The sequence below is a fragment of the Lygodium microphyllum genome, chromosome 19, assembly GCF_053477565.2.
Source record: "Lygodium microphyllum isolate KBCC chromosome 19, Lygodium_microphyllum_v1.1.10, whole genome shotgun sequence".
Lineage (NCBI taxonomy): Eukaryota > Viridiplantae > Streptophyta > Polypodiopsida > Schizaeales > Lygodiaceae > Lygodium > Lygodium microphyllum.
In genome coordinates this window covers 128,987,884-129,012,869 of record NC_141153.1, presented here as the reverse complement: position 1 = coordinate 129,012,869, position 24,986 = coordinate 128,987,884, and the positions used below count along the sequence as shown (strand labels likewise).

General features: G+C 45.1%; 1 protein-coding gene across 1 annotated transcript in view; it reads right to left on the bottom strand.

Annotated features, from left to right (window-relative positions):
• Nucleotides 1–563: 563 nt before the first annotated feature.
• Nucleotides 564–24,986, bottom strand: part of LOC148020373 (uncharacterized) — an 80,118-nt gene continuing 55,695 nt past the window's right edge. The window contains exons 7-9 of the mRNA XM_087700674.1: nt 2,171–2,369; nt 1,888–2,091; nt 564–1,714 (exon numbers count right to left, since the gene is read on the bottom strand). Coding sequence (XP_087556800.1) covers nt 779–1,714; nt 1,888–2,091; nt 2,171–2,369 — 1,339 coding nt within the window. The 3' untranslated portion in view covers nt 564–778. The remainder of the gene's footprint in view (nt 1,715–1,887; nt 2,092–2,170; nt 2,370–24,986) is intronic.

Here is a 24,986-nt window from a genome sequence, read left to right as displayed (position 1 = left end):
GTAGTACTCCATTATAGCTTGTGCCGCCATCTTCATTCATACGTTCACGTGTCTGTGTCTCTGTGCATGCATGCATATGCAGAAGGAAAAAAGATTATACTAACATCACCAGAGAGACCTAAGTGGCCTATGAGACCAACAAATGCAAAGCCATGACAATGCCATGATTGTGAAACATACAACACCTGAGCTGAAAAAATGAGAAGTTACCCGAGTAAAAGCTAAAGGGTGGAGACTGATACAAGCATGCTAGACTGCTTTGGATCTATAATCATAGTAGCGAAGAACAAGGTGAGCAAATATACTTACATCTCAAGTAGAGTACGTCTCCACAAAAATAAAAATATTAGAAAAAGCAATTGGACATTAGAAAACAGTCTAGTAAACTAGTTATAAGCATACTGACTTCGGCAGCTTCTAGGCACTACAAGTACGCTGTGAAATGAGGAGCATAAAGACATGTGCATGACAATGGCAGTATGCCATGTTCATGAAGACAAGAAGGGCACACATCAATTTGCTCATGAATACAATCTTGGAACACTGGCATGGATGACAAAATATAGTAATCCAAGGCCCTTGCACCTTCAAATTTTACTTGTTTGTACATTGTTTAGAATTCTAGAAATGAGGCCTAGAAACCATGCTGGATAGCACAAAAAGACTCTACATTATTTATATTTTTACAAATGAGGCCTAGAAAGCATGCCGCATAGCACAACAAGACTGGTTTTTTCTGTTAGAGATGTATATATAGAGATGTTTGCAACGGTTTTGTTTATGGTAACTCCACAATTTGGACTACTTGTGAAGAGTAGGATGCAGGGTGTTCCATGAACTTCACGTGATGTAAGTCCCTTGAAAATTTGACTGATGCAGAAACCGACCTACTCTTTGTCACAGCAGCTACAGCTGGATTTAATGAAGGTGAAACTGAGACTCTGTTCTCACTAGCCTCTTGGTTTTCCATCGCATGTAATGTGACGTGGGTTGTGCCAATACCAGCTTTTGGTGGAGTGGGAAGTTTATGCAGTTCACTGATGAGTGGTGGAGATACATGTGGTGGAGAGGCACAAGGTGAGATTTTCGATGCAAAGGTCCAACCAGATGATCTGCTTATAGGACCTGATTGATGTGTAGGCTCACCCTGATGAGAGCTACCTGAATTGCCATAGTAACTTTCAGATTGTTCGAACATTGATTGTTTCAAAGCCGCCAAGGGACCTGAATAGCTGTAAATTGGACAAACAGAAGCATCTGGCTCCTCTGTGTAAGCACGAAGTGAATGATTAGAACTCCTGGTAAGGCGTGTCCTGGTGAGAATATGATCTTGATCCCAGTCATGACTCTTCACATTTGTCAAACTAAATTGCCTTGAAATGTTTGCTCTCTGATCAACCTCAGATGCTCTATGCCCTGTTTGTCCCAGTAATCCAGGGGTGCTACTTGCAATGGCACAATCATCTATCCCTTTTCTTGAATGTAATCCTGCATATTCACCTTGAGCCATCTTTTCATGCTCCTTTGAAGACGAAGCACATTCATTCCATCTGCCTTTTGAATGAGCAGGATAGGGGAGTGCATATGTAGTCAAAGGGCTTTGATCACCTCCCTGAAAAGAAAAACTTTTGGTATGTTGAGTAGCTGACCTCAAGGATGCAGAAAGAGGAGTAGACTTGCTAGTCATCTCCCAATAATTCAAGGCCCCACCTGTCTGATACAGTTTCCAACCATCACAGAAAAATCAATAACATAATTCTCTCAATTGTCTACCACTTCTTGCTCTGGACACAAGAACCAACAGCATATTTGTTTGTTATGATAGGTATTTTAAAAATGCTTTTTTATGATAGGTATAAATACCAGAACCCATGATTGGAAGCTTACCTGGCTCGATTTTGTGCTATTCGGTATGCTTTGCTCAGCAGCACCATTATTCAAGGTGTTGCCATCTGACCCTAAACTTTCTAAGCTTCCAAATCCAACATCATCTTCACTCAAGGTTCTATCGATGTTGTGCTCCCCAGATATCTGGGCTATGAATGGCTCCACAGCATTGAGAGAGTTAAGACTCTTACTGAACAAATTCACCTGATTAGAGAGGCCACAGACACGGTCAAACAAGGTAAAGATAAACATACTAATTCGTGATGTAATACCAGACGTAAACCTGTGCTGTGTGGTGCCGAATAGCCTGTGTAACAAGGCTGAGTTCTCGTCCAAGCTTCAAGGACTGAAAACGAAGACCAAGTAAGATGGCTTGGTTGTTCAGATCATCTTTTAATGACAAAAGTTGGTGATCAAACGCATGCCCTCTTTCTTTGATTTTGACTTTCGACTTTTGAACTGTGACTTCATTATAAGCTTGCCTGCAAAGTCATGCCCTTCTTCTGTCACTTTTGATTTACATGATTGGAAATAACAAGACAAAATAAAGTTGCAGCAACCTCCACGTGAAATTCTTATTGTCATCCCCCTTCTAAAAATGAGGCCCTACCCTTACATTCACGTGTTTGTGCAGCAGAATGAAAGACAAGCATGCAGAAAAGACGTGAAGGAGACGAGCAGTGTCAAAAAAGAGCCAGTAAACTCGTGTAATTTTCTGGGAAGGCTACTCATATACATTGCTGCACAGCAGACGGCCACTCAAGGCTGAACATTCCCATAGCTTCTGCATCTGCATACATAGTGCTCCTCACTCTCCATCTCCTAAAGTCTCTGCAGATCGACTCCATTTGGGAAAATGAGCTGCTCTCCCTGCCTCGATCTCTCGAGCTGATGAGATGAAACCGTGAGCTGGCCAATAGCTACCTGTATCTCATGTGGCATGTAGACATCCAAGTATCCATTTCTCACAATAAAGCCGTCTATTGTGGTCCTCATGAGATGGTCTCTATAGTAGGACAACCTCGTGGGAAGGGGCTGTGGAGGTGAGATCCATGTGTGCTGGATGTGTAGCTGATAGATCCTATCGCATGACCAATTTCCTCTCTCAATGGGAGAGGTACATGGAGCGGGAGTTCTTGTCCTGTTGGAAGGGGGGGAGGAGGTCTATACCAATCCCATATCCTATGAGCCACTTCTCAACCTGTGCGTGCCAGACAATCTCCTGTCCTGCCTGATCCAGCTACTGGGAGGCCTCAGATGCTCTCTTAGATAGCCTTTCCAGGTGCACCGCACGCACTCTGTGGACAAAACTGATGGTCTAGAAAATGGCATCTAGTATCATGGGGGGTGCGACAAACTCTGCTCTGATGATCTCATGTGGAAATGATGGCATGTTGTGGATCATCCATAAGAGAAACCAGGGGTCCAAACCAGACTCCCCTGCATCATAAATCATGGCTGGTGTGACCAATGTATCAAATAGCCAGCTCCGTGGGCTAGGTGGATGCAACTCTATGACATACATACATACATACATACATACATACATACATACATACATATATATATATATATATATATAGAGAGAGAGAGAGAGAGGATTAATGGAGAGAGAGAATCACAATGACGCCTGTGCACTGGTCCCTGACCCTGCCAACCTGATCCGTGCCCTGCCTGTGCACCCCTTTGCTTGGGTGTTCCTGCCTTCCAATTCCCTGCACGTCCCACTGCTGCCCTATGCCTGCTTTGTGTAGCACTAGGCAGCATCTGAGGCAAACAGAAAGGGAGAGGGGGTATGAACTGAAGCTTGGACCTGCAGATCTGCATCCTAACCTGCCAGCCCCTGCAGCCTGTCTGCTGCGTGTCCTAGAATCCCTGCAGCACACAGGAACAGGAACAGGTACACAGAGAGAGAGAGAGAGAGAGAGAGAGAGAGAGAGCACCTACACTTATCGTTCTCTTCAGCATCCAAACACTTGGGCCAGACTGAATAGGATCTACATCTGCCAAAGTGACTCTTTTCTTCCTGCAGTCATCGATATGCGGGTGGAAAGACAACATGTTTTGTCAGATCATTACCCTTTGATCCTGGAAATGAGCCACAGACTTGCTCAGGCATTTAAGGCTCTCCTTGCCCATTTGCCTCTTCTGTTTAATCAATCTTTTTTGCAGCAAGATCAGTTTTTGGAAGGTCTTCAGCAACTGATAGCCTCTTTTCGCTCCAGGGTCCTATCTATAGGGATGGAAGCATGGGCGGTTTTTAAGGATAATGCGCGAGCGTTATCCCAACAATATGGTATTCAGCATGCTTCCTTGTTTCGAGCTAAATTGCAGCATGCTCAATCCTTATTAGCTCATTCCTTGTCTCTGTGTCAGTCTCAGGATTCAAATGATGACTTGCTCACATGCATTGAATGGCTAAAAGGCAGGGTCCAATCTCTTCAGGAAGAGGAATATGCAAAATACAAACTGTTGGCCAAAGCTGAAGCTTTACATGATAACAATTGTCAAACTCATCAATTTTTTGCTTGTCTACATCAAAAATATGCCCGGGAAAACATTGTGTGCTTAAAGGATGGGCAAGGTGATATGGTGACTAATCCTGCCTCCATTATTCGGATGACTATTGACTTTTATAGGGCCTTGTTGGGACTGCAAGAGATTCTTGCTGGTATTGTTCTTTCTCCTCGAACATATATTTGTGATTTGGTTAGTAATCGAGCCGAACCAAAATGGGTAAATTTAATGGAGGCTGATATTTCTGAAGATGAAGTGGAAAAAGTGCTATCTCACTTGCCTCCAAGGAAAAGTCCAGGTTGGGATGGGTTTCCTAATGAGCTGTTTTCAGCCCATGTGCAACTGCTTAAGGACCCATTAACTCGCTTGTGTCAACAGGTGTGGAGTTTTGGTATTATGCCTTCAGATTGGAAGATTGTTGTTATCAGGTTGTTGCCCAAGGTTTCCTCTCCGACCTCTTTGAAACAATGGAGACCCATTTCAGTTATGGGATCGTTATATAAAGTCTTCTCCAAAATTATTGCCAATAGATTGCAAAAAGTATTTCCACACCTCATTCATCCATGTCAATACGGTTTTTATTAAAGGTCGGAATATAATGCACAGCATTTTGCATGTTCAGCTGGGAATTGATTATGCCAAAGCTTCTAGCCAGTAGGTTGTTATGCTTCAACTGGATATTGAGAAGGCATTTGATCATGTTAGCTGGTCATTTTTGTGGCAATCAATGTCTACAATGGGTTTTGGGCCCCGTATGATTTCTCTAGTTGATACCATCAGTCAAGGTGTGGTGGCCTGTATTGCTCTTAATGGAGGGATTACGGAGGAAATTGCCTTATCCCGATCCCTTCGGTAAGGCTATCCTCTCAGCCCTTGGTATTTGCTTTGGTAACTCACCCCATGCTCTCATTATTGGATAAGTTTGCAGCTCAAGGTGAGATAGTTGGCTTAACTCTTTCTGGATATGACCAGCTTGTGGGTCAATCTTTGGCAGATGATTCTTTTATGTTCCTTAAGGCGGATCGTATTAATGTTAATCAGGCAATAGTGGCTTGGAATCTTTTTGCTTTGGCATTGGGTCTTCACATTAATACTCAGAAATCCACCCTTCTCTCCTGTACGGAGAATGATCTGCACGCCTTGGACTGGAATGGAATTGTGATAACAAGGGACACTATAACCAGACACTTGGGATATCCTATTGGTGTGGAGGTTGCTCCGCATGCCTTGCTGGATTGGATGGCCTCCCGAATTCATGACAGCTTCATGTACTGGAAATCCTAGAGTTGGCCTCCACATGTTAGACTAAATGTGGCTCAAAGTATTATGATCAGTATGTTCTTGTTCTTTCTACCTTTGCTTCCTTGGACTAAGAAGTTCATTTTGGATTTGATTCAGCCTATCAGATTTATGCTCTGGAAAAAGAAAGGCAATCGTTTGGGGCAGGTATGGATCTTCTAACAACATGTGACCACTCCGAAAAGGATGGGGGGTGCAGCTTTGCTAGATGTTCATTTGCATATGGCCGCTTTGAGGCTATCCCTATTGCAGAGCCTATGTATTCATTGTCATCCTTGGTCAAATATTGCCAAATTCTTCATAGAAAAGACTGGCATCTCTCATGGTAGCACGGTTATTCATGCTTCCTGGTGGCATGCGCTTAACTCTAAGAGGCCTATAAAGGTCTCCCAGTCTTTTCTCCTTTCTCATTTGATAGCTTCCTGGCAGGAGATGCTTCGTTTTGCAATTTGGCGTCCTCCAGATATTCGTAAGGAGGAAAATTAGCTGCAAGGAGAGATACCGGTTTCCTCAAGGTTGTTGGATTGGCCAGAAAAAGATTTGCATCGAGACAAGTTTAATCAGATGGCTAGGTTGGGGTTAAAGACAGTCCGTGATGGTATTATTCCTGCACAGCCCTGTCTTTATTCTTTTAGGCATATTCGTCGGTACTTTAGGGTGCCTCATGGATATAGAGACATTTGGTTGTCCATACAGGACAGTCTTCACAGGTTCTCGCCTTTCCCTACATTTCAGCCATTGGATCCTTGGCATGACTGGATGTTTGTGCTTCCTGATGATTTTGAGAAAAGGTCAGTCAATCATTTATATCATCAGATGATGGAAGCCAAGAGATAGGTCATGGGGAAAGTGAATAGGTTATGGCATCATAGGGATAGTAAAAAGAAGTGGCGGAAAAGATTTATCTAGCTTTGGAAGTCTAAGGTCCCATATCAGAGAAAAGTGCTCATTGGGGGTCTTCCAACAGGAGAAGTGCTCCGTGCCCGTAAGATCTCTCCTGGGCGTTGTGTTTTCTGCACTACGTGTAATGAGACATTGCTTCACCTCTTTGTCTCCTGCCCTGTTGTGCGACAGATGTGGAATTTCATTTCTCGTGTGTCGTCCTCGGTGACTCAGCACCGCATATAAGTACATTCGTGAATTATGGGAGATATGTCCTCCATGCCCTCTTTGAGTTCAAACTATTCCTGCCTATTTCATTTCCTTAGATGGATAGCCCTGTGGCATATATGGCATACTCGCAATGCCTTTATTTTTAATTCAGCATCGGGCATCCATGGGCATGTGGCCCATGTGCAAGGAATAGTGTTATGGCAAGTCTCCTCTATGATGTTAGCGGACCTGGTTCTTCCGGATATTGCTGCTCCCTGGCTGGCAATTGTTCGCTTCACTTCAGCTGTTCCTTCTATGTGGTCTGTTAGTACTGTTCATGTAATAGGTTGTTCTAGTTGTTCTGAGAGCCTGCAAGCCTCATGTAAATATTTGTTACACAGAGAGTGAGAAAGACGGAGTATGTTGACCTGATGGTCTGATGTAATAGAAAGTAAGAGATACAAAGAGAATGTTGACCTGACGGTCTGATGTAAATATTCACTATCTAATTCAATTATCTTCACGAAAAGAGAGAGAGAGAGAGAGAGAGAGCACTGACTGAGCACTTGCTCCTGGCACCTGCTTTCTAAGCTGCACAACTGCCACTGTCAGAGCCTGTGGGCCTGTCCAAGAGGGCACTTACAGCCCATTGCCTTATCTGTCCTGTGCGTTCATCCACTCTAGCCTATCTAAAGTGACCTTTCTTGCCTGAGAGTATTGCTTACCATGCACCTTGAAAGACCAAATCATTTTCCTTCACAGTTTGATATGATTGAGCAGCCTGCGAATGCTTTTCAGGGTCCTCTGGGCAAGCTTATGCTTTAACTCATCCTTCCCAAGCAATGCTGTCTTCAAAGGATATATGAGCCAACTGTTGGAAAGGTTTCTATGAGACTTTCCATTGGAAGGCTTGGCCTCGTTTGATAGACTGCTGCTTTATGTGCACAAGGTGGCAAGACAATATGGGATTTACCATGCTTCGCTTACAAGGCAGTGTTTGCATGCCATGGAGAACATTCTAGGCTTGGTTTGTCTACTACTGCTTGATTCTCCGCATGATACTTTCTTGGTCTCGTTCTTGGCAAAGCTGGCCAAACTCATACAATATTTTCAGCTGTGGTCTTATCAGCAGGTTACATGGCAACATGGAACAGGAAACAGGGAATGCCATGATTTGCCATTCCATGTGGCTATAGTCACATGGAATAGGCATGGAATGTGGAATAGGGACAGGGAATGGGCACAAGGGACCCAAAACTGACCATTCTATGTTGCTATGGCAGGCTAAGCTTAGGGATTTGAGTGACGGCCTTTGGGATAGTGTTAGCAGTCTAGACAGCTCACATGTGAGTCTCTGAGTTATGCTGAGCATGGCTAGGCATTTTATGGATTTTAGTGTGGCATGTATGATGCTTATTTGGGGCATTTTATGCAGGCTGACCAGCATTAAATGCTGGCCGACTTGCTGCTATTTTTGCATTGTTTTCTCCTATTTATGTTGGGCTCCCTCCTCATTCAGTCACATCATCACCTACACGTTCTGTGGAGAGAGGGAGCCAATGCCAGTGCCTGTAAGCTAGTGACTCACTGTTCTATGCGTCATTCTCGTGTTTGGTATGTGGATTCCATTTCCTAAGCATTCTTCTGAGTTCTCTTCTCTACAGTGTTCTTCTATGTTTTTCTCTTCTGTCCTTGTGTTTAGCAATTTATTACAGCATCTCTTTATGCTTCCATTGCTGCAACCACTTCTGATATGGTATTAGATTTCAGGATCATGGTTCCTGTTGTTGTTTTCTATTTGTTTCCTATCCTCTCCAGATGGCCCCTCCCCCTACTGTTCTACTGATGACAAATTACATAGCCTTGATTACGTAACCCGGAGTGCTCTTATGAAAGCTTAGCTTGTGCAAAAGCAGTTATGGTATGTGGTATCCAAAGCCCTTCTTCGCTGCATCTCCAAAGATGTTCTTCCAACAATCACCGCCTATAGAACTTCTCCCACAATTTAGGTGAAACTTCAGATGTTGTATGAGGCTCCCTCACCTATGCGTGCCATCACCATTTATGGACAGCTCTAACAAATGAAGTTCGAGCCAAAGGGTATGATTCAGTCTTTCTTACTTCATGTCACATAGGTATAGGACTAGCTTCGATACATGCAAATGGCCTTTCCAGAGGCTCATCTTGTGGGCACTATGCTCTGCAAGCTCCCTCTAGAGTTTGATGGAGTGGTCAATGCTTTACGAGCTCAAACGCATCGACACTAGTCAATTTTCTATAGGTGTCCTTGATGCTGCTTAAGCATGAGATGTCTTTGCATTTACAAGGGAGGCTTCCATCACAATTTGATGGTTCCACTGAGGCCTTCACAATTTCAAAGAGGGGTGACAAGAAGAAGTCAAAGGCCCGATGTTATCATTGTGGTAAGAAGGGACATTTGCGCAAGGATTGCAAAGAGTTAGTGGCTTGGAGGAAGAAGGAGAAGTAGAAAAAGCAGGATTCGGACTCCTCTACTAAGTCATCTTCTTCCTTAGGCTCCGACTCTAATCCTCCGGCCAAGGCCAAGGTATAGACAAGGTCATCTTCTTCAAACCATGGGAAGGGCTTGGCAGCCACTCCTGCTTTCTAGTACTGGTGATGCGGTCATCCCCCACAACTCTCTACCAGAGAGGGAGTGTGAGAGGAGGTGAGATGGGGCAAGTGAGCCTCATCAATACAAGTATACAGGTGCACAAGTCCAGAAGAGAAATGTCCCTACCACATTGATTGAAGTCTTGGCAAGTTCACATCATGGAGTTGGGTTGACATCCAAGTTCATAATGGACTGTTACTTGAGAAAGAGCGGGATTGGCTCTTAGTCCGAGCTCACATGAGGGATACTTTGGTGAGCTTGGCTGAACGCACAGAATCCATAGTCATGTATGTTCAAAGGGATTTTCAACACAATGATCTTGCATGCTACTGCGAGACATTGTTGATAGACACAGAGATCTATTATGACTCCTCTTTATTTTTCAAGAGCTAGTACAATCAACATCAACATCAAGTTCTCTTCAAGGCACTTTGGTGGTGGCCTGATTGCCCACTGCTTGGATATCCATGGTTCTATTTTAGTGATTCTTTATTGTATGGCCTATGATTAGACTTTCTTATCGTATCATTGTATTGTATCAGATCACCCATGATCTGAGAGAGGGTGTTAGCAATCTAGACAGCTCATATGTGAGTCTAAGTTATGCCAGGCATGGCTAGGTGTTTTAAGGATTTTATCGTGGCATCTATGATACTTATTTGAGGCATTTTATGCTGGCCAACTTGCTGCTATTTTGGCATTATTTTCTCCCATTTATATTGGGCTCTCTCCTCCTTCAGTCACATCATCACATACACATTTTGTGGAGAAAGGGAATCACTGCTAGTGCCTACGAGCTAGTGACTCGCTATTGTATACAACATTCTTGTGTTTAGTATATGGATTCCATTTTTCAAGCATTCTTCTGTGTTCTCTTCTTTGTAGTGTTCTTTTGTGTTCTCTTCTATCCTTGTGTTCAATAGTTTATTACAGCATATATTTATGCTTCCATTGTCACATCCACTTTTGACAGATAGTTCTTAACAAACTCATAGATTTTTTCGAGCTTTGCATGCTTCCCCTGCACTAGAAAATATGGTGAGATTGCAAAAAGCATAGGGTCGTATGGTTACAAACCCCCAATCTATCGTATGTCTGTGCTAAGACTACTTTACAAATCTTTTAGGCTCTCAAGAGGCATTCTCTCCTCAAGTTTCTTCTGCCCATGCAGTCTTTTGTACCTTGGTCTCAAAGATTAGGTTCCACAAGATATGCAAGATACCTTGGAGGCTAATATTCAGAAGGGTGAAAGTTATGGATGTTTTGTTGCATTTGTCTCATGATAAAAGCCCTAGTTGGGGTGGTATCACCAATGAATTCTTTGAAACTCATGCATCCCTTTTGGCCAAGCCACTCACAGCCATGTGTCGGCAAGTGTGGGACTCGGGCAGCATACCTTTTAACACTTGCTGAAATGGATCTTGCAAAAATTAAAAGCCAATATTGGAAATCTCAAGCTTGCCCCTTTCATGTATGCCTTAAAGTAGTGCACACCATTATGCTCCCCATGCTTACTTACTTTTTTGCTATTGCTGCCTTCGTGCATAGTTGTCAGGTACGAAAGGTACGCTACAGTACGGTACTAAATGGTACCTTATGATTTTATAAGGTACGGTACGATATTAGTACGAAAAAAAATTAAGATGATTTTTTAAATATCAAAAACCATAAATCATTAAATGATAGATCATAGAATACATGTTTAAAGTGGAAATAGCCATTTCATTACAGAACAAGATGAATACATGAGGGTGACCATCATGGTCGCATGGGTTGCGCAAAACATGCGATACAACTACAGTCTAGTATATCTGATACAAAAAAAAAAGAGACCTATGGATCTATAATGAGACATCACTATCATCATCATCATCAGAACCATCTGAGTCCTCATCAAGAGAGTCTTAAGATGACCCCTCGACATCCGATGATGAGACACACTCATACTCACCCTCACTAATGAGGTTACCATCATCATCAAATGATAGCTCCCTAGGTGGCGGCTGTGTAGGCAAGGGAGGGATGTCATCATGAGGCACAGGATGTGAGCTCCCTGCTATCACCTACTCAAACTCCTCACCCACGAGCACGCTGACTGCGAGTGTCAAGAGTATCCATAGCTATAAGCTCTCTATAGAGCTCTGCAAAAATCATCTCCTCCTCCTCCTTCACCTCCTTATGTATACTCAAAAGAGTGTCACCCGTCAACTTGAATGTATCAACATTCACATACACAATGTAGTGATGTACGTAAGATTGATAATTGTAAATACTAAAATCTAAATTGTTAAGTATAAACTTCAAAGTTCAGAGTTTAAAAGTTAAAACAACAAATTTTAAATGTTATGGTTAAGTGTTTAAACTTTATCTGCTTCGGACTACCCATGCTCATCATAGCCCTCATCATGCGTAAGTTAGTGCGGCAATAGACTAGCCGCTCTAACTATCCTGTGCTAAACAGATTGTGAATCTTTGTGTGAACGAGAAAATAGGCACTCTAGTTTCTCTCACATGCACCCAAAGAGCAATCTTGGGCAAGGACCCTCATGGCTAAGGGCTGAAGGGTCTCCAGTGTGTATCCAAAGTTTTGCCACCAAAATAAAGGCTTTACAAGTGACTTTCTCCTCTAACAAGTGGGAGAAGCAAAAGCCACATGCCCTCTCTGATCTGCATAGTATCCTAGCTCCTCCAGCACTGCATTGTGGTCATCCACAAGGACCACACAAGTTAAATAAGCAACCTGGTCCGAACAGAACTCTTTATCATCCATGACCACCGGTGACTTGTAGGCCGGATATACCAATGCGACAAAACCATGGATGGGCTTATACATCCATGTCTATCTCCTCTCTGCTATCTCTAAAGCATGTGTATGTTGTGTCTCTGTGATCACTATACAAGCAAGTGTCTCCATCAATGCCGCTCTAAAGAAGTGAACGAGAAGGCCCATAGTGGACCCCTCGCAATCACTCATACGTAACACCCTATAAAAGGGAGTCACAACAATGACAACGACACAGACTTTTTACCAAAGCTGCTCATTAAGGCACAAGCAGTGCATAGCTTTGGCCTCCTCTTCTCATGCTAGTGCGCAGATCGGATGCCGTATGCTTGCGTAGTGAATGCCAGAAGGTCCCCAAGAACAAAAGAACTCTACTTTTTGCACAAAACTCAAGGTAAAAAGCATGCACGGCATGAACAAGAGACCAATTGGATGCAATCTCCCCCCATGCCTTGTGTGAGCGCTCCACAAAGCATGTATTTTATGTATTAATCATCTTCAAGCTCAAATAATAGCCCAAATTACAAAATAACAAGCTTTTAGCTTTTGAGTTTGCTTTAGCACAAAATAGAAATAAAGCTAATGGGCAGTGCCCAAAGAGTCAGGCGTACCTAATACAATGTCCAAGTACAAATAACATAATCGTGCGCCCATGCGCATACCAAAATAATAAACAAATATCCAATGCCTCAATAAATAGGTGCGACAAAATATAGGCGTCATGCCTAAGGTATGCGCCCATCAAAATATAAGTAATAAATCGAATACTCGCTATCCTCCAATGCTTTTCTCCGCCACTGCTGCTATCACTACACATCAACTGAAGCATTAACAATCGTTAGTAAAATAATACAATTAAACCGACAAAAGTGAATACCTAGCAGTCTTCAGCTACATAAATAAATCAACTGGTTAGAAATCAATCCTAACCTTAATTTATTACGAGTGCGCACTCTAAACTCATAAACGTTTATTAATTTAATATGCATTTTGCGGAATCACCCGCTATGGAATCACCCATGTACACACTAAATTAATAAAACGCCCGAAAAGGATAGGCGTCCCCATCAACTTCTCACACAAAGAATCCACTTTGTGTATGAGCCCCGGTCATCAAAGTTTACGGAATCCACCGTAAAACCTCACGGAATCCACCATAGCACGGAATCCACCGTGAAATATGTCTCCCGGCATCACATGCACATCCTACTCATTCCATAGAGTGGACACCACTATCTGGCGCAAGCCCGACTGCACCTCATAAAGGCACTCTAGCAATAACCACATGTAAGCAAAGCGAGTTGAAGAAGACTTCTTCAACTCCAATGTGCTATACTCATGATATATCATAAGCACCTTTACCTGTGAAGAATGAGACAATGGATGTAGCTTTGTGAACCACCCTCTTCACCCACTTGAGCTTCCCAATGTCCTCCATGAGCAAGTCCAAACAATGACTTGCACATAGAGTCCACACAATCGTAGGAAACTCGGCCTCAAGCAAATGGCCCATGCGCTGACAATTCGAAGCATTGTCGGTAACAACTTGCACCATATTTGAGGGGCCCACCTACAACCACAATTTACAAATTACAAGCAAGTATACTTATTACTAACAATACTTGGAAATTGGAGATTAGAGAGAGAAAGAGTCTAGAGAGAGCTGAAACTTGAACCTTTCAAGTTTCAACTTTCAGCTTTCAACTTTCAAGATTCAAGAATGAAGAGAGATGGGGCCCGAGGGTTGGGGGCCTTGTGGCCTGGGGAAAAAGAGAGAATCGAGATAGATCATAGATACTAGAGAGAAATTAATCATTAGAATAGGGAGATAGATAGTTATGCATACATTAAATTCCAATTATGAATCATGATATTATCATAACGAAAGAAAGTGAAACAAATTTAAAAGCCAAATTGCAATGTATACCTCAATGATAGGTTGTCGAATAATGTGGCGGTAGATGAATGCCCCCGTCTCGTTTTCCTCCCCCTCTTGCCAGTATCTGTGGCCCCGCAAAAGTAAGTGTCGAGTGAACATGAGACGAGTATATTGATGTTGCCACATTTCTTACGATTACTCCATCCGTCGATGAGAATGGAGCAACCATATTTTATCCATGCTGCCCAAATAGGATCAAGGGCTCTATCAATCCTCTCCTTCTCTTCATCAATCTTTTTTTTTCTCATGTCATTGTATGTAGCACTGGTCTATCCTTCGCATGAACCCACATTGGCAATGGCTTTTACCATCTTCTTCCATTGCTCTTGCTTTGGGACATTGAATGCAAGATTACACTCAATCACCATGCGTACAATTTCAATGTCCGCAAGTCATTGCCTTTCTCTAAGAAAGGCAACCGATCCACGCACATGACCGAGAATTTGAGAGAGAGAAGATTGTCTCTCCGGCACCGCATGAGCCTCCACTCTTTGTCTTTTACTGGAGCCGGATGCGGATATGGAGTCCCCACCACCAATGGTATAGATCTCTCCCGCATCGGTTGAAGATACACCCACATTTAATGCTTCCTCATTAGTAGGCATAGAAGTTGGTGCCGATAAGTCACTTCCTCCTCTTGTGGATCCCCCTCTCATCTTGGCGAGAATCTCCTCCGCGATGTTTTGAGGGATCTCCTTGCATGGAGCAATTTGCCTCCCAGTCTTGAAAAGATGTTGGAGAAGCCGAGTTGCACCACTTGTATAGCCCTTCCCGCAATACTTGCATGTCCAATGGTGGAAGTTGGACTTCTTTGTGTCCCTCTCCACATGGATTGCATGCAAATTGAAGGCCTCATGCTTCTCACGAGTCATGGTGCTAATGACGGATAAAGAGGCCCGAGAGAGAGAGAGAGATGCTTGAGTCTCAACTCTTGAAACTTAAGTCTTGAAAGTTGAAAGGGAGGGAGACTCAAGAGGCCTGAGGATTGGGGTAAAGTTGAAAGAGCAAGAGTGAGAGAGAGGGAATAGGAGATGAGAATGGCAAATGCTTTGATAGGGTGTGGGATAGAGGGGATGGGAGATGAGATTTGAGAATGGCAAATGCTTTGATAGGGTGTGGGAAAGAGGGGATGGGAGGTGAGATTCGAGAATGACAAATCGCAAGTCCATTCAAGAATCAAGATCCAAGAGAGGAAGATGAGAATGGTAAGTGCTTGCTGAATTGGTGTGGAAGCATGGAGGAGAGGAGCATCTTTTGTAGATGAGAGAAGAGTCAAAGTTCAAACAGTCAAAGAGAGGGGTCAACAGTCAAAGAGAGGGTTGTCAGCTGGAAGGAATCCAAAGAGGGCTGGGGGGAAGTGTATGTCTGGAAAAGGGGGTGGGATGAGATATCCAAGGCTTCCCACCCCCCCAAAAAAGTGCAAGAAACGTGAGACGCGGGGAGCAGGAAACGCGAGACGCGGGATTGAGGATGCGCAGGCCAGGTGGCCCAAATAGGCCCTTTTAACATACGAATTCGTACAGACGGTGTCATACGTCATACGAAGGCAACTATGCCTTGGTGTAATGTTGCTTTGAAGGATCTCACCCTCCACTTTCATTTTATGCTGTGGAAGAAACACTATGCATGTTGGCATATCATGAACATCTTGGAATCATATTTATACAGCGAAATTCATGGAGGGTGGGGCACTTTTGGATAAGCAAACCCATATGATAGCCCTTCATGGGTCACTTTTGCAGGCCATGTGTGCTTGTCAACAAACTTAGATAGTTCTTCCCTGTTTTTTTCGCCTATTTTTTTCATGATGATCACAGTCTTTCACAAGGTAATACAAAAATTTTGAGTTCGTGGTGGCATGTAATTAATGCTAAGGATCAATTATCAACATTCGCTTCAATTCTTCTCAATCACTTGGTATGTTCATGGAAAATGGTGCTTTGCAAGGTCCAATGGCACACAGTCAAGGACAGATTGGCTGCCAATTCTTCCCAAATGAAAATTTTGGTAGTATCTCATCTGCTCTCATGGGAGGACAAACTGGAGGACAGACCTAAGTTTAATTGTATGGCTCGCCTTGGATTGATCTTGGTGGTTGATGCCACTCTCTTGTCTCAAGGCACACTCATGCCTTTTCGCATTATCAGACGAGTCTTCTGAGTTTCTCATGGCTACTGTGACTTTTGGGGCAAAGTCTCCAAACTTTTGCAGGATCACCAATCTTTTTCTGTCCTAGATTTTGCGTGTCCCTAGCAAGATTGGAACCTTACAGGCCGCTTGAGTATCCAATCTTCTTCAACTAATCAGATTTACCACCTCATGATCAAAGATCATTCATGGTTGACCATCAAGGCTAATGTACTTTAGGGACTGCAAATCTAAAGCCTAGTGGAAACTGACAGTGATGGAGGGATGGCACAACAAGACGCCATTTGAATATAAGATGTTCATTTGGCGCATATTGGTGGGTGGTCTTCTCCTCTTTTCCGCCATGCTATTTCCAATGGGAATTGTTTCTTCTATACTACTGCAATGGAGTCTTCCCATTCACCGATACATCCTTTTGATTGGGTTTTTGGTAAGCCTATGCATCATGGTTCAAGTCCACATGAAGATCCTATTTCACTTTCTCAAATTTTAGGGTTGCTGGCATATTGGGATCATCACAATGCATTCATTTGTAATGCTGCCTCGAGCATCCAAAATCTTGTTGCTTGAAGTACTTCTTCACTGGCAGCTTGATCTTATTCAACATGCTGATACTTTGTCTGCAAAGGATTTAGTACCTTGGTGTCAAGCGGTCTCTTCAGTGACCCTGTCTTGATTTTTGTACTCCTTTGTGTTCTTTTCTCGTGTGACTTTTGTACTTTTTTAGTCTTTTGATATAATATAATCACTCATTACGAGAGAGAGAGAGAGAGAGAGATATTTACAGAGAGAGAGAGAGAGAGAGGTGGGCGGGATCTGAGAGAGAAGGGAATCGCGATGGCGGGGAGATGGATCGCGATGGCGCCGCCTGCTTCTGCCGCCTTGCAGAAGGTCGTCTGACCTGTCATGTTCCGCCCTCCGCTTCCTCCTGCGCCCAACTGGCCCTGTGCGTCCGTCTGGCCCTCCTGCGTCCGTCTGGCCCTGCATCCTGCGTCCGTCTGGCCCTGCGTCCGTCTGGCTCTGCACATCAGCGGTTCTGCCCGCGCCCGACCCCTGCCCTGCGCCGTTGCTGCCTCGCCCGTCCTGCAGTCGGACCTGGGCCCTGTTGACAGTCGCCGCCCCTGCCTTCGTTCGTCGCCTCTCCAGCCCTGCCGTCCTCTACCCCCCCTGTGGTTCGCCCTCTTGCACGTGCACTGTCAGGATTGTGCCCTGTCACTCGCGATATTAGGACAGGCTTCGCCTGAAGCCGCTTCTCCAGTGCCTGTCCTGTTTTGCCTGAGAAGGCGCGAGAGAGAGAGAGCGAGAGAAAGAGAGACGCTGCCCTCGCCCGTCAGCCACCGAGGTGGTCGTCCCAGACTTTTAAAGCTGGCAACCTGTCCGTGTGACGTCCTGCGGGTCGTCCTCCGCCGTGTGCACAAACAGCTTATAGGGGTGCAGCTTTCTAACGCAGCTGACACTGATCTGCACTGTCGGTCAGTCCTTCTTTGAGATCAGCTCGTCGTACACGATGGCTGGTTTGGATCTGGATTTCATCGACCAAACAGTGGCAGCACTTGGCCCGGACTCTGATGCTGAGGAACCGGAGGATATGGTTCCGTGCCCTGAAGAATTGCCCCTGGGTCCTGACATCCAGCCTGCGGGTAAACGTCCCAAGTATACCCCGGAAGAGATAGATGTTATTCCGGATCGTTCCTATTGTTAGAGAGATCACAGCCAGGCAGGTTTCAGCCTGGTGCAGTCCAGTCGGACTGCTGCAGTCGGACCTGCAGCAGTCGGACTGCCACGTGGCAGTCCGACTGCCTGCAGCGGATTTGTTCTAGGCTGCGCCCTATTTTGGCGCCCCGTTCTAGGTGGTTTTTCGCCTATTCATTGCCGACGTTTCCAGCAGTCTATACACTCTTCTCTGTCGCAGATTACAGACCGGTGCCGTGCAGATTTCTGTCTCTGTTCACAGATTTCAGACAGCAGACAGTGCAGACTGCAGCAGACTTCGAGGTGGACAGCAGGTCGCATCGTCGAGGTGGAGACACGCAGTCCAGCGCACTGCGCCCGTGTATATCTTTGTATTCAGCATTCTTTATACAGCAGATCTTCATTGTACACTGTCTCTTTCTCTCCCTTTTCTCTCTGCGTTCTCTCTCTCTCAGTCCTACGCTTCCGCACCGCTGCACTCTGACATGGTATCAAAGCAGTGTTTGAGGGCTGACTGAGCGCAGAATCAACCTGAAAAGGAGTTTCCATCACGACATAAATTTGCGTTTTTTGCGTTTAAGGGCAGACAGGAGGGCTGCGCCTTGGAACAAGGCTGAAACGAGTGTGGGCGCACAGGAAAGGAGTACAGGTGGTGGATTTGCTGCTGTTTACTGCTGTTTGACGCGGAGGAAGTTTGAGTTTTTAACCTAAAAGTGCAGGTTTTGCTTTTTCATCGCCTCCGGCAGGTGAAGAAGCTTCGGGACGCGGAAGAGCCTTAGCAGGCTGAGTTTACTCAGTCACAGGGGGCTGCTTTTGCGTTTGAGAAGGCATTGCAGGTGAAGATGTCTACAGAGATGGACTTGGAGTTCCAGGCGATTATGGACCGGAAGGTGCCTGTCTTACCGGCTCTTCCTACAGATCAGAAGCTCGACGGCGACAACTACCGCATTTGGCGCGTTATGATGTTGGCTATTCTTGAGTCCTATGATTTCGCGGAGTTGGTACAGGAAGATATTGACCAGCCTTCGGTAAGAGATGAGTCCAAACTCTCTTCCGATGCTCGTGCGGAGTTGGCCAGGGCCCAGTCTCATTGGGACAAGCTGAATGCCAGGATTCGATCCTTTCTCTTTCTATCATGCACTACAACCGTGATCGCTCACATCGAGCACTTGACGGTGGCTCGTGAGATATGGCTGGAGCTTGATCAAATGTACAATCGGATGAGCCTGATGAAGAGGGTTTCTTTGGAGGTACAGATGCGGACCTTGTCCGTCAATAAGTCTTCTTCGCTAAGGGAACACATTAACAAGCTAAGGAAGCTACAGATGCAGGTTCAGAATGCGGGGAAGCCAATTTCCTCCGAAGACATGGCGATTACACTCTTGTCCCAGTTGCCGCCACGATTCGGTACATTTTACTCTGCCCTTATTGCTTCGGGGCGAGAGTCTACTCTTCGGTGGGAAGAGTTGGTTTCTATGGTCCTGGACCAAGAGGAACAGTTAAAGGGACAGAATGCTTCCAAGACGGAGGCGTTGACAGGTCAAGCCTCTCAGAAGAAGGGGAAGGACCAAAAGAAGAAGAAGGGGGATAACAAGTCCAAGAAGGACAAGGACAAGGACAAGGACAAAGACTCCACATGCCATATTTGTGGAAAGACTGGCCATTGGAAGAAGGATTGCCCTGACAAAGACTCGAAGGACACCAAGAAGAAGGAAACCAAGGATTCTGGAGTGGTGGCTGCACCCTCATCAGCTGCATTTCTACATTTAGTTGTCATTGAGGACGCTTCACCGAATGCTTCTGATGCTGCGATGGCGGCTCCCCAATCTCGAGAATGGATTATTGATAGTGGTGCCTCACGGCACATGACTCCTTCATCAGATGGTGTTGCCCAGCTGCGACCTTCGCGTGGGCAGGTTCTCATTGGAGACAACTCTTCAGTTTCTATTGCAGGTCGGGGTAAGATGCAGCTTATTCCGGATGGATGAGGTGGCACCCATACTTCAGAGGTCTTGCATGTACCAGGATTGGGGTACCATCTCCTTTCAGTCCATAAGATTTGCTCCCTTGGTCTTTTGGTGGAATTTGACAGTTCTACTGTGCGAGTCCTTGATCGTGAATCGAGGAAGGTTCTATCATCTGGATATGAGGAGAACGGCATTTACAAACTGAAGTCTTCCACTGCCCTCTCTTCTCTTCTTCTTACCTCACAGTCACAGTCTGAATTATGGCATGCTCGGTTTGGTCACCTGAACTATGACTATCTTCGGAAGGCGTCACGTGGACAGCTTGTTCGAGGGTTGCCGGATATAGTGGTGAGCCAGCAGCCATGTGTCTCCTGCATACGGGGGAAGCAGCATAGGGATGCCATTCCCCACACAGCTTCGCGGCGGTCTACTTCACCGATGGAGCTAGTATCTACGGATCTATGTGGCCCTATGAGGAATGAGTCCCTGCGTGGGAGCCCATACTTCATGCTGATCGTGGATGACTACAGCAGGATGACATGGGCCTACTTTTTGGCACTAAAATCAGAAGCTTTCTCGCACTTCAAGGATTGGCTTCTCTTTGAGGAGAACCGATCAGGCCGGAAGTTGAAGACCTTGCGATCCGACAAGGGAGGTGAATTTGTGTCTAATGAATTTGCTCGGTTCTGTGCAGATAGAGGAATTCACCAGGAGTTTGCCAATACCAATACTCCTCAAGAAAATGGTATTCTAGAACGGAAGAACCGCAGTGTGATCGAGATGGCGCGCACCATGATGGAGCACCGACAGACCCCTCAGGTTCTGTGGGCCGAGGCTGTGGCTACTGCAGTCCACATCCTTAATCGATCCCCTACTTCGGCCGTGGAAGGGATGACTCCATTTGAGGCTTATTTTGGAACGAAGCCAGATGTTTCTTACTTTCGGGTCTTTGGGTGTGATGCCTATGTTCACATTCCCAAGGCTCACCGTAACAAATTTGAAGCGGCTTCCCGAAAACAAGTATTTGTTGGCTACAGCTCCCAGTCCCAAGGCTACCGACTGTATGATCCCGTCAAGCGGGATGTATATACTAGCCGTGATGTGCGGTTTGTGGAGGTTCCGGCTTCTTCAACGGGTGAGGAGCATCCCGTTCTTGGAGATCCAGGGGAGAGTTTGGCTCCTTCTACAGTTCCACTGGAGCCTGTGCCGTTTGATTATGATTCTGTTTCTGACACAGAGTCTACTTGTAATATTCCCACTCGTGAATATTGACTTCCCGCACACTGCGTAAATCCTGTGCAAGGTTATCCCCTACATCGTAATTATTGGTAGCTTAATCCATACCATGCATGCTCAAAAATGAGGCCTCCACATTGTGAATTAGAGGCTGGGGTTGAAGTCCGTAAAAGCCGCGAGGAAACACCCTTTTTGAAGGGGCAATTGGATAAATTTTAGGCAAATTTTTTTATTATTCCTTCCCCCAGCCGATGCATGGCTGGAGGAGAGGGAGTGTGGGGAGGAATGGCCTAAGGAAGAGTGATGTAGGGAATGCATGAGGAGGGAATGGCATGAATCCTCCACGTGGTGGAGCTTCCCTTCCCTCCCCTAAGGCTATATGAACCCCCCCTGTGGACAAAGGGGGGGAGGGGAAAAAAAAAGAGGCTGCGTGCTAGAGGAACGAAGGGAGGTGGCTGCCACACTGGGGAACAAAGGCACGATCAGGAAGAGGGGGGTGAGAGAAACGACGACCGTTGTTGGGGGGAGAGAGGTTACTAGTCGCCGTGCTGAGGAGGACCCCGAGGAGACTGGTCGCCGTGCGGGAGAGGAAACGGACGTGCTGCCATCGCCATAGACCAGAGCGGCGTGGGAAATAGAAGGGGGGGGAGTCGCTGTCCGCTGGGGAGCTGCCGCCTGTTGCCGCCGCCCATCCCACCGCCATCATCATCAATTCCTCTCCTTCCATCATTACTCCCCCCTCCACGTCGTTCTGTCCAGAAGCAGAAGCTTCTTGGAATCTTCCTTAGAAGTTTCTAAGGATAAGGCTTCCATGAGCCTTGTGCACACGATTTTTCCCCCGGGTTCTTAAACCCACACCCTGTAAAGGGGCATTCCTGCGCAAGGAAGAACTAGATAGATTTTAAGGTTGTCTTTCCAAGCTTGGAAGGAGTTCAGAGATCACATAAAGGTAAGGACAAACAGCGGAGTCCAAATTCCGCAGCATCAACAATGGCTCCAAAACAAAAGATGCAAGGCGCAAGCGCGGAAGTTTCTTCCCCAAGCATACACATGGACATCCCTACGAGCCCTCAAGCCCAGGTTCTTAAAAGGATGATTCCACATTTAAGCGATGCATTAGGCACGTTAAATTTCATGGGAAGAATGCATTTACGCATATTTCGATTTCACATAGTCTAGCTAAAATACATTTGGAAAATTATCTCCTTGAACGATTTACAAGGGTTAGTGCATGCCATGCAAGTAGGGTTGCTTGCATTTCCAAGTTGAAATTCCTAAGTGCATATTGCTTAGGGTTAAAAGATGAATTTTTTTAAATGCATCTTTGATTGGCCGCGGAAAGAACAAGCGTATATTGCATTTAGGCAATAACTTTCTTGTTGTGATTCGCATGAGAAAGTCGTTAACATCCGTAGATATTGTCTAAAGAACTGCAAGGCATGAAAATGAAACCATGGACTTGCATGTTGCATGCGAAGATGCTTGTAGAATGGATTAAGTCAACATTAGCCTTATTATATTCGTCATGCATGAATTTCATTCATCGAAGTTTTATCTAGAAAAGGTTGCATGTTACATATTCGTCATGCATGAATTTCATTCATCGAAGTTGTATCTAGAAAAGGTTGCATATCATATTAAAGCCTAAAATTCAGTTGCATTAAACAAAGGGTAGTAGGCATGATTATTTGATGTAAGTCCTGGTAGGACCTAGGAAAGTTAGTGTCCAGATTATCAGGCATTTTTACTTTACCAAGGAAAGATAGGGTTATTGTGAACCATGTGATGCGTAGAAGCAATGAATCGCATGTTTACATGTATTGGTGTAGTTGTAACTATTTTTCCCTTTAGATCTAGTTTATTAGCTCTAGGAAAGGCTCATCCTTGTCGCAAGACAAGTATATTGAATTGTCTAAATCATCTAACCCACAAGGGATTCATATAGGCATGGTTCAGTCGATATGATAATTATCCCAAGTGCTAACTAGGGTAGCACGATAAGGATTCGACCTAGTTTTACACTTGTTGCCAAGTCAAAACCCTCAAACCCTAAGATCATACCCACATTCACGAAATGTTGAGTCAATTGGATGCTCATGCATAAAACGATCTGAGGTTTCTATCCTAAGGATCACTCGTTCAAATGATGAAACTCCGACTGAGTTGGAAATTCCTAGGATCGTGGCCAATATAATTAGGAATGGGTGGGGTAAGAAGACGCCTTAAACCCTGCTACTCGGCTGAAGGTAATTCCGTGACCAGAAAACGCCATTCAATGGGTGAAATGATCTCGTGGAATAGATGCAACACATGTGCAAAAAGTTGCAACATCGCATAGACTTGTGATTTGTCCACAAGAAAGTTTTGCCATTCCTTGGAATGAGGTTGGCAGGTTCTTGCGCAAGTTTAACTTGCAAAAGGATGAGTAGTCATCCTGTTACATCACCTTTCTTGGGGAATAATTGCCAAGAAAAAGGAGAGTTAGGTATTTGCCTGGAAGCAAATGACCAATCAATAAATTGAAGCGACATGGTCGCCAGGATTTACTATTAATAAAACCTAAGGTATTGGTTAAGTTGGGTTAACAGGGTATGGCCCTAACCCAAGGACAAAAGGTGAACAAACAAACCCTTGGGGATCTTGCCAAGTCGCAATTTGATCCCAGATCGAATGCTGGATGCATTCGGAGAGAAAGATTCACTTTTTAACAGTTGGCCAAATAAACGACCACGGAAATTGATTGTGCTTGTAATAGTTTAGAAAGCACTGTTTGCATTGTTTGCTCAAGGAACTAAAGGATGAAAAGATATCTAAAAGCTTCAGGTTGAAGGCCTGAAGGGAGAGGCAGCTTCAGTTACCCCCGACTGCCTGCCTGACCCTAACCAAAGGGGGTTGTTGACCGCGCCGGGAACGTGGACCGAACCCGCCGCGAGAGGTCTTTCCGTTGAGCTCTACTTGGAGCAGGAGGACGCTTGGGTGCCAGGGGGGGCTCTGGCCGTAAATCCCTCGCCTTCCGGGTCCTGCACAAGAGGCTAACGTGACTCGGGATTGGATCTCGAGGCCCGCATACTAGTCTACGGGCAGAAGCTTGGAATAGTGATCCCTAGCGGATTACTGGATAGCCTTCGGGCGGATTATGAACAAGCCTACGGGCGGAACTCCTTGTATTTCAAAGATAAAAGAATAAAATGATAATAAAGAAGTTGTTTGACATTGTTTTTCTATGTCACGTGATAAGATTACGTGAAGGAACCAGTGCTTAACAGGGGTAATCAAAGAAGCTGTTTGTTATATGTCAAATTAATGTGTTAGGTAATTACATAACTAAAACAAACCGAGGAAAGTGCGGAGGATGGACCATGGGTCCGTCCTACGGATGGGTGGTCCCGGTTAGCCGGGAACTTTTCTCAAAAATCTCGAAGAACAGCGGAATGATCATCATCATCAAAACGAATAACGAGAACGATGACCTAGAGTTACATCTTACCCAATTTACGTTGTTTTAGGGGAACGGAATGGGACTATGCCTTATGGCTGAGAGGTTGAGTTTTGCATCCCTCTCGTTTCCCATTCTCCTTGAACCAAGTGCAGCGTGAATCCGCTTCGGACCTGGCGTTTCTGCGTAAAGAAGTTCGCTCGGGTCTGACGCTAGTTGTTGCTGGCTAATGACCAAACAAGAAAACCCAAATTCAGGTCGATCCTAAGTGGAAACGGCCAGGATACTTCCGCTACGTGGCAGACGCGGGAAGACCTAGATCGCAAGTCCCGTAACATTCCATGGGAGTGCCGGGCGGA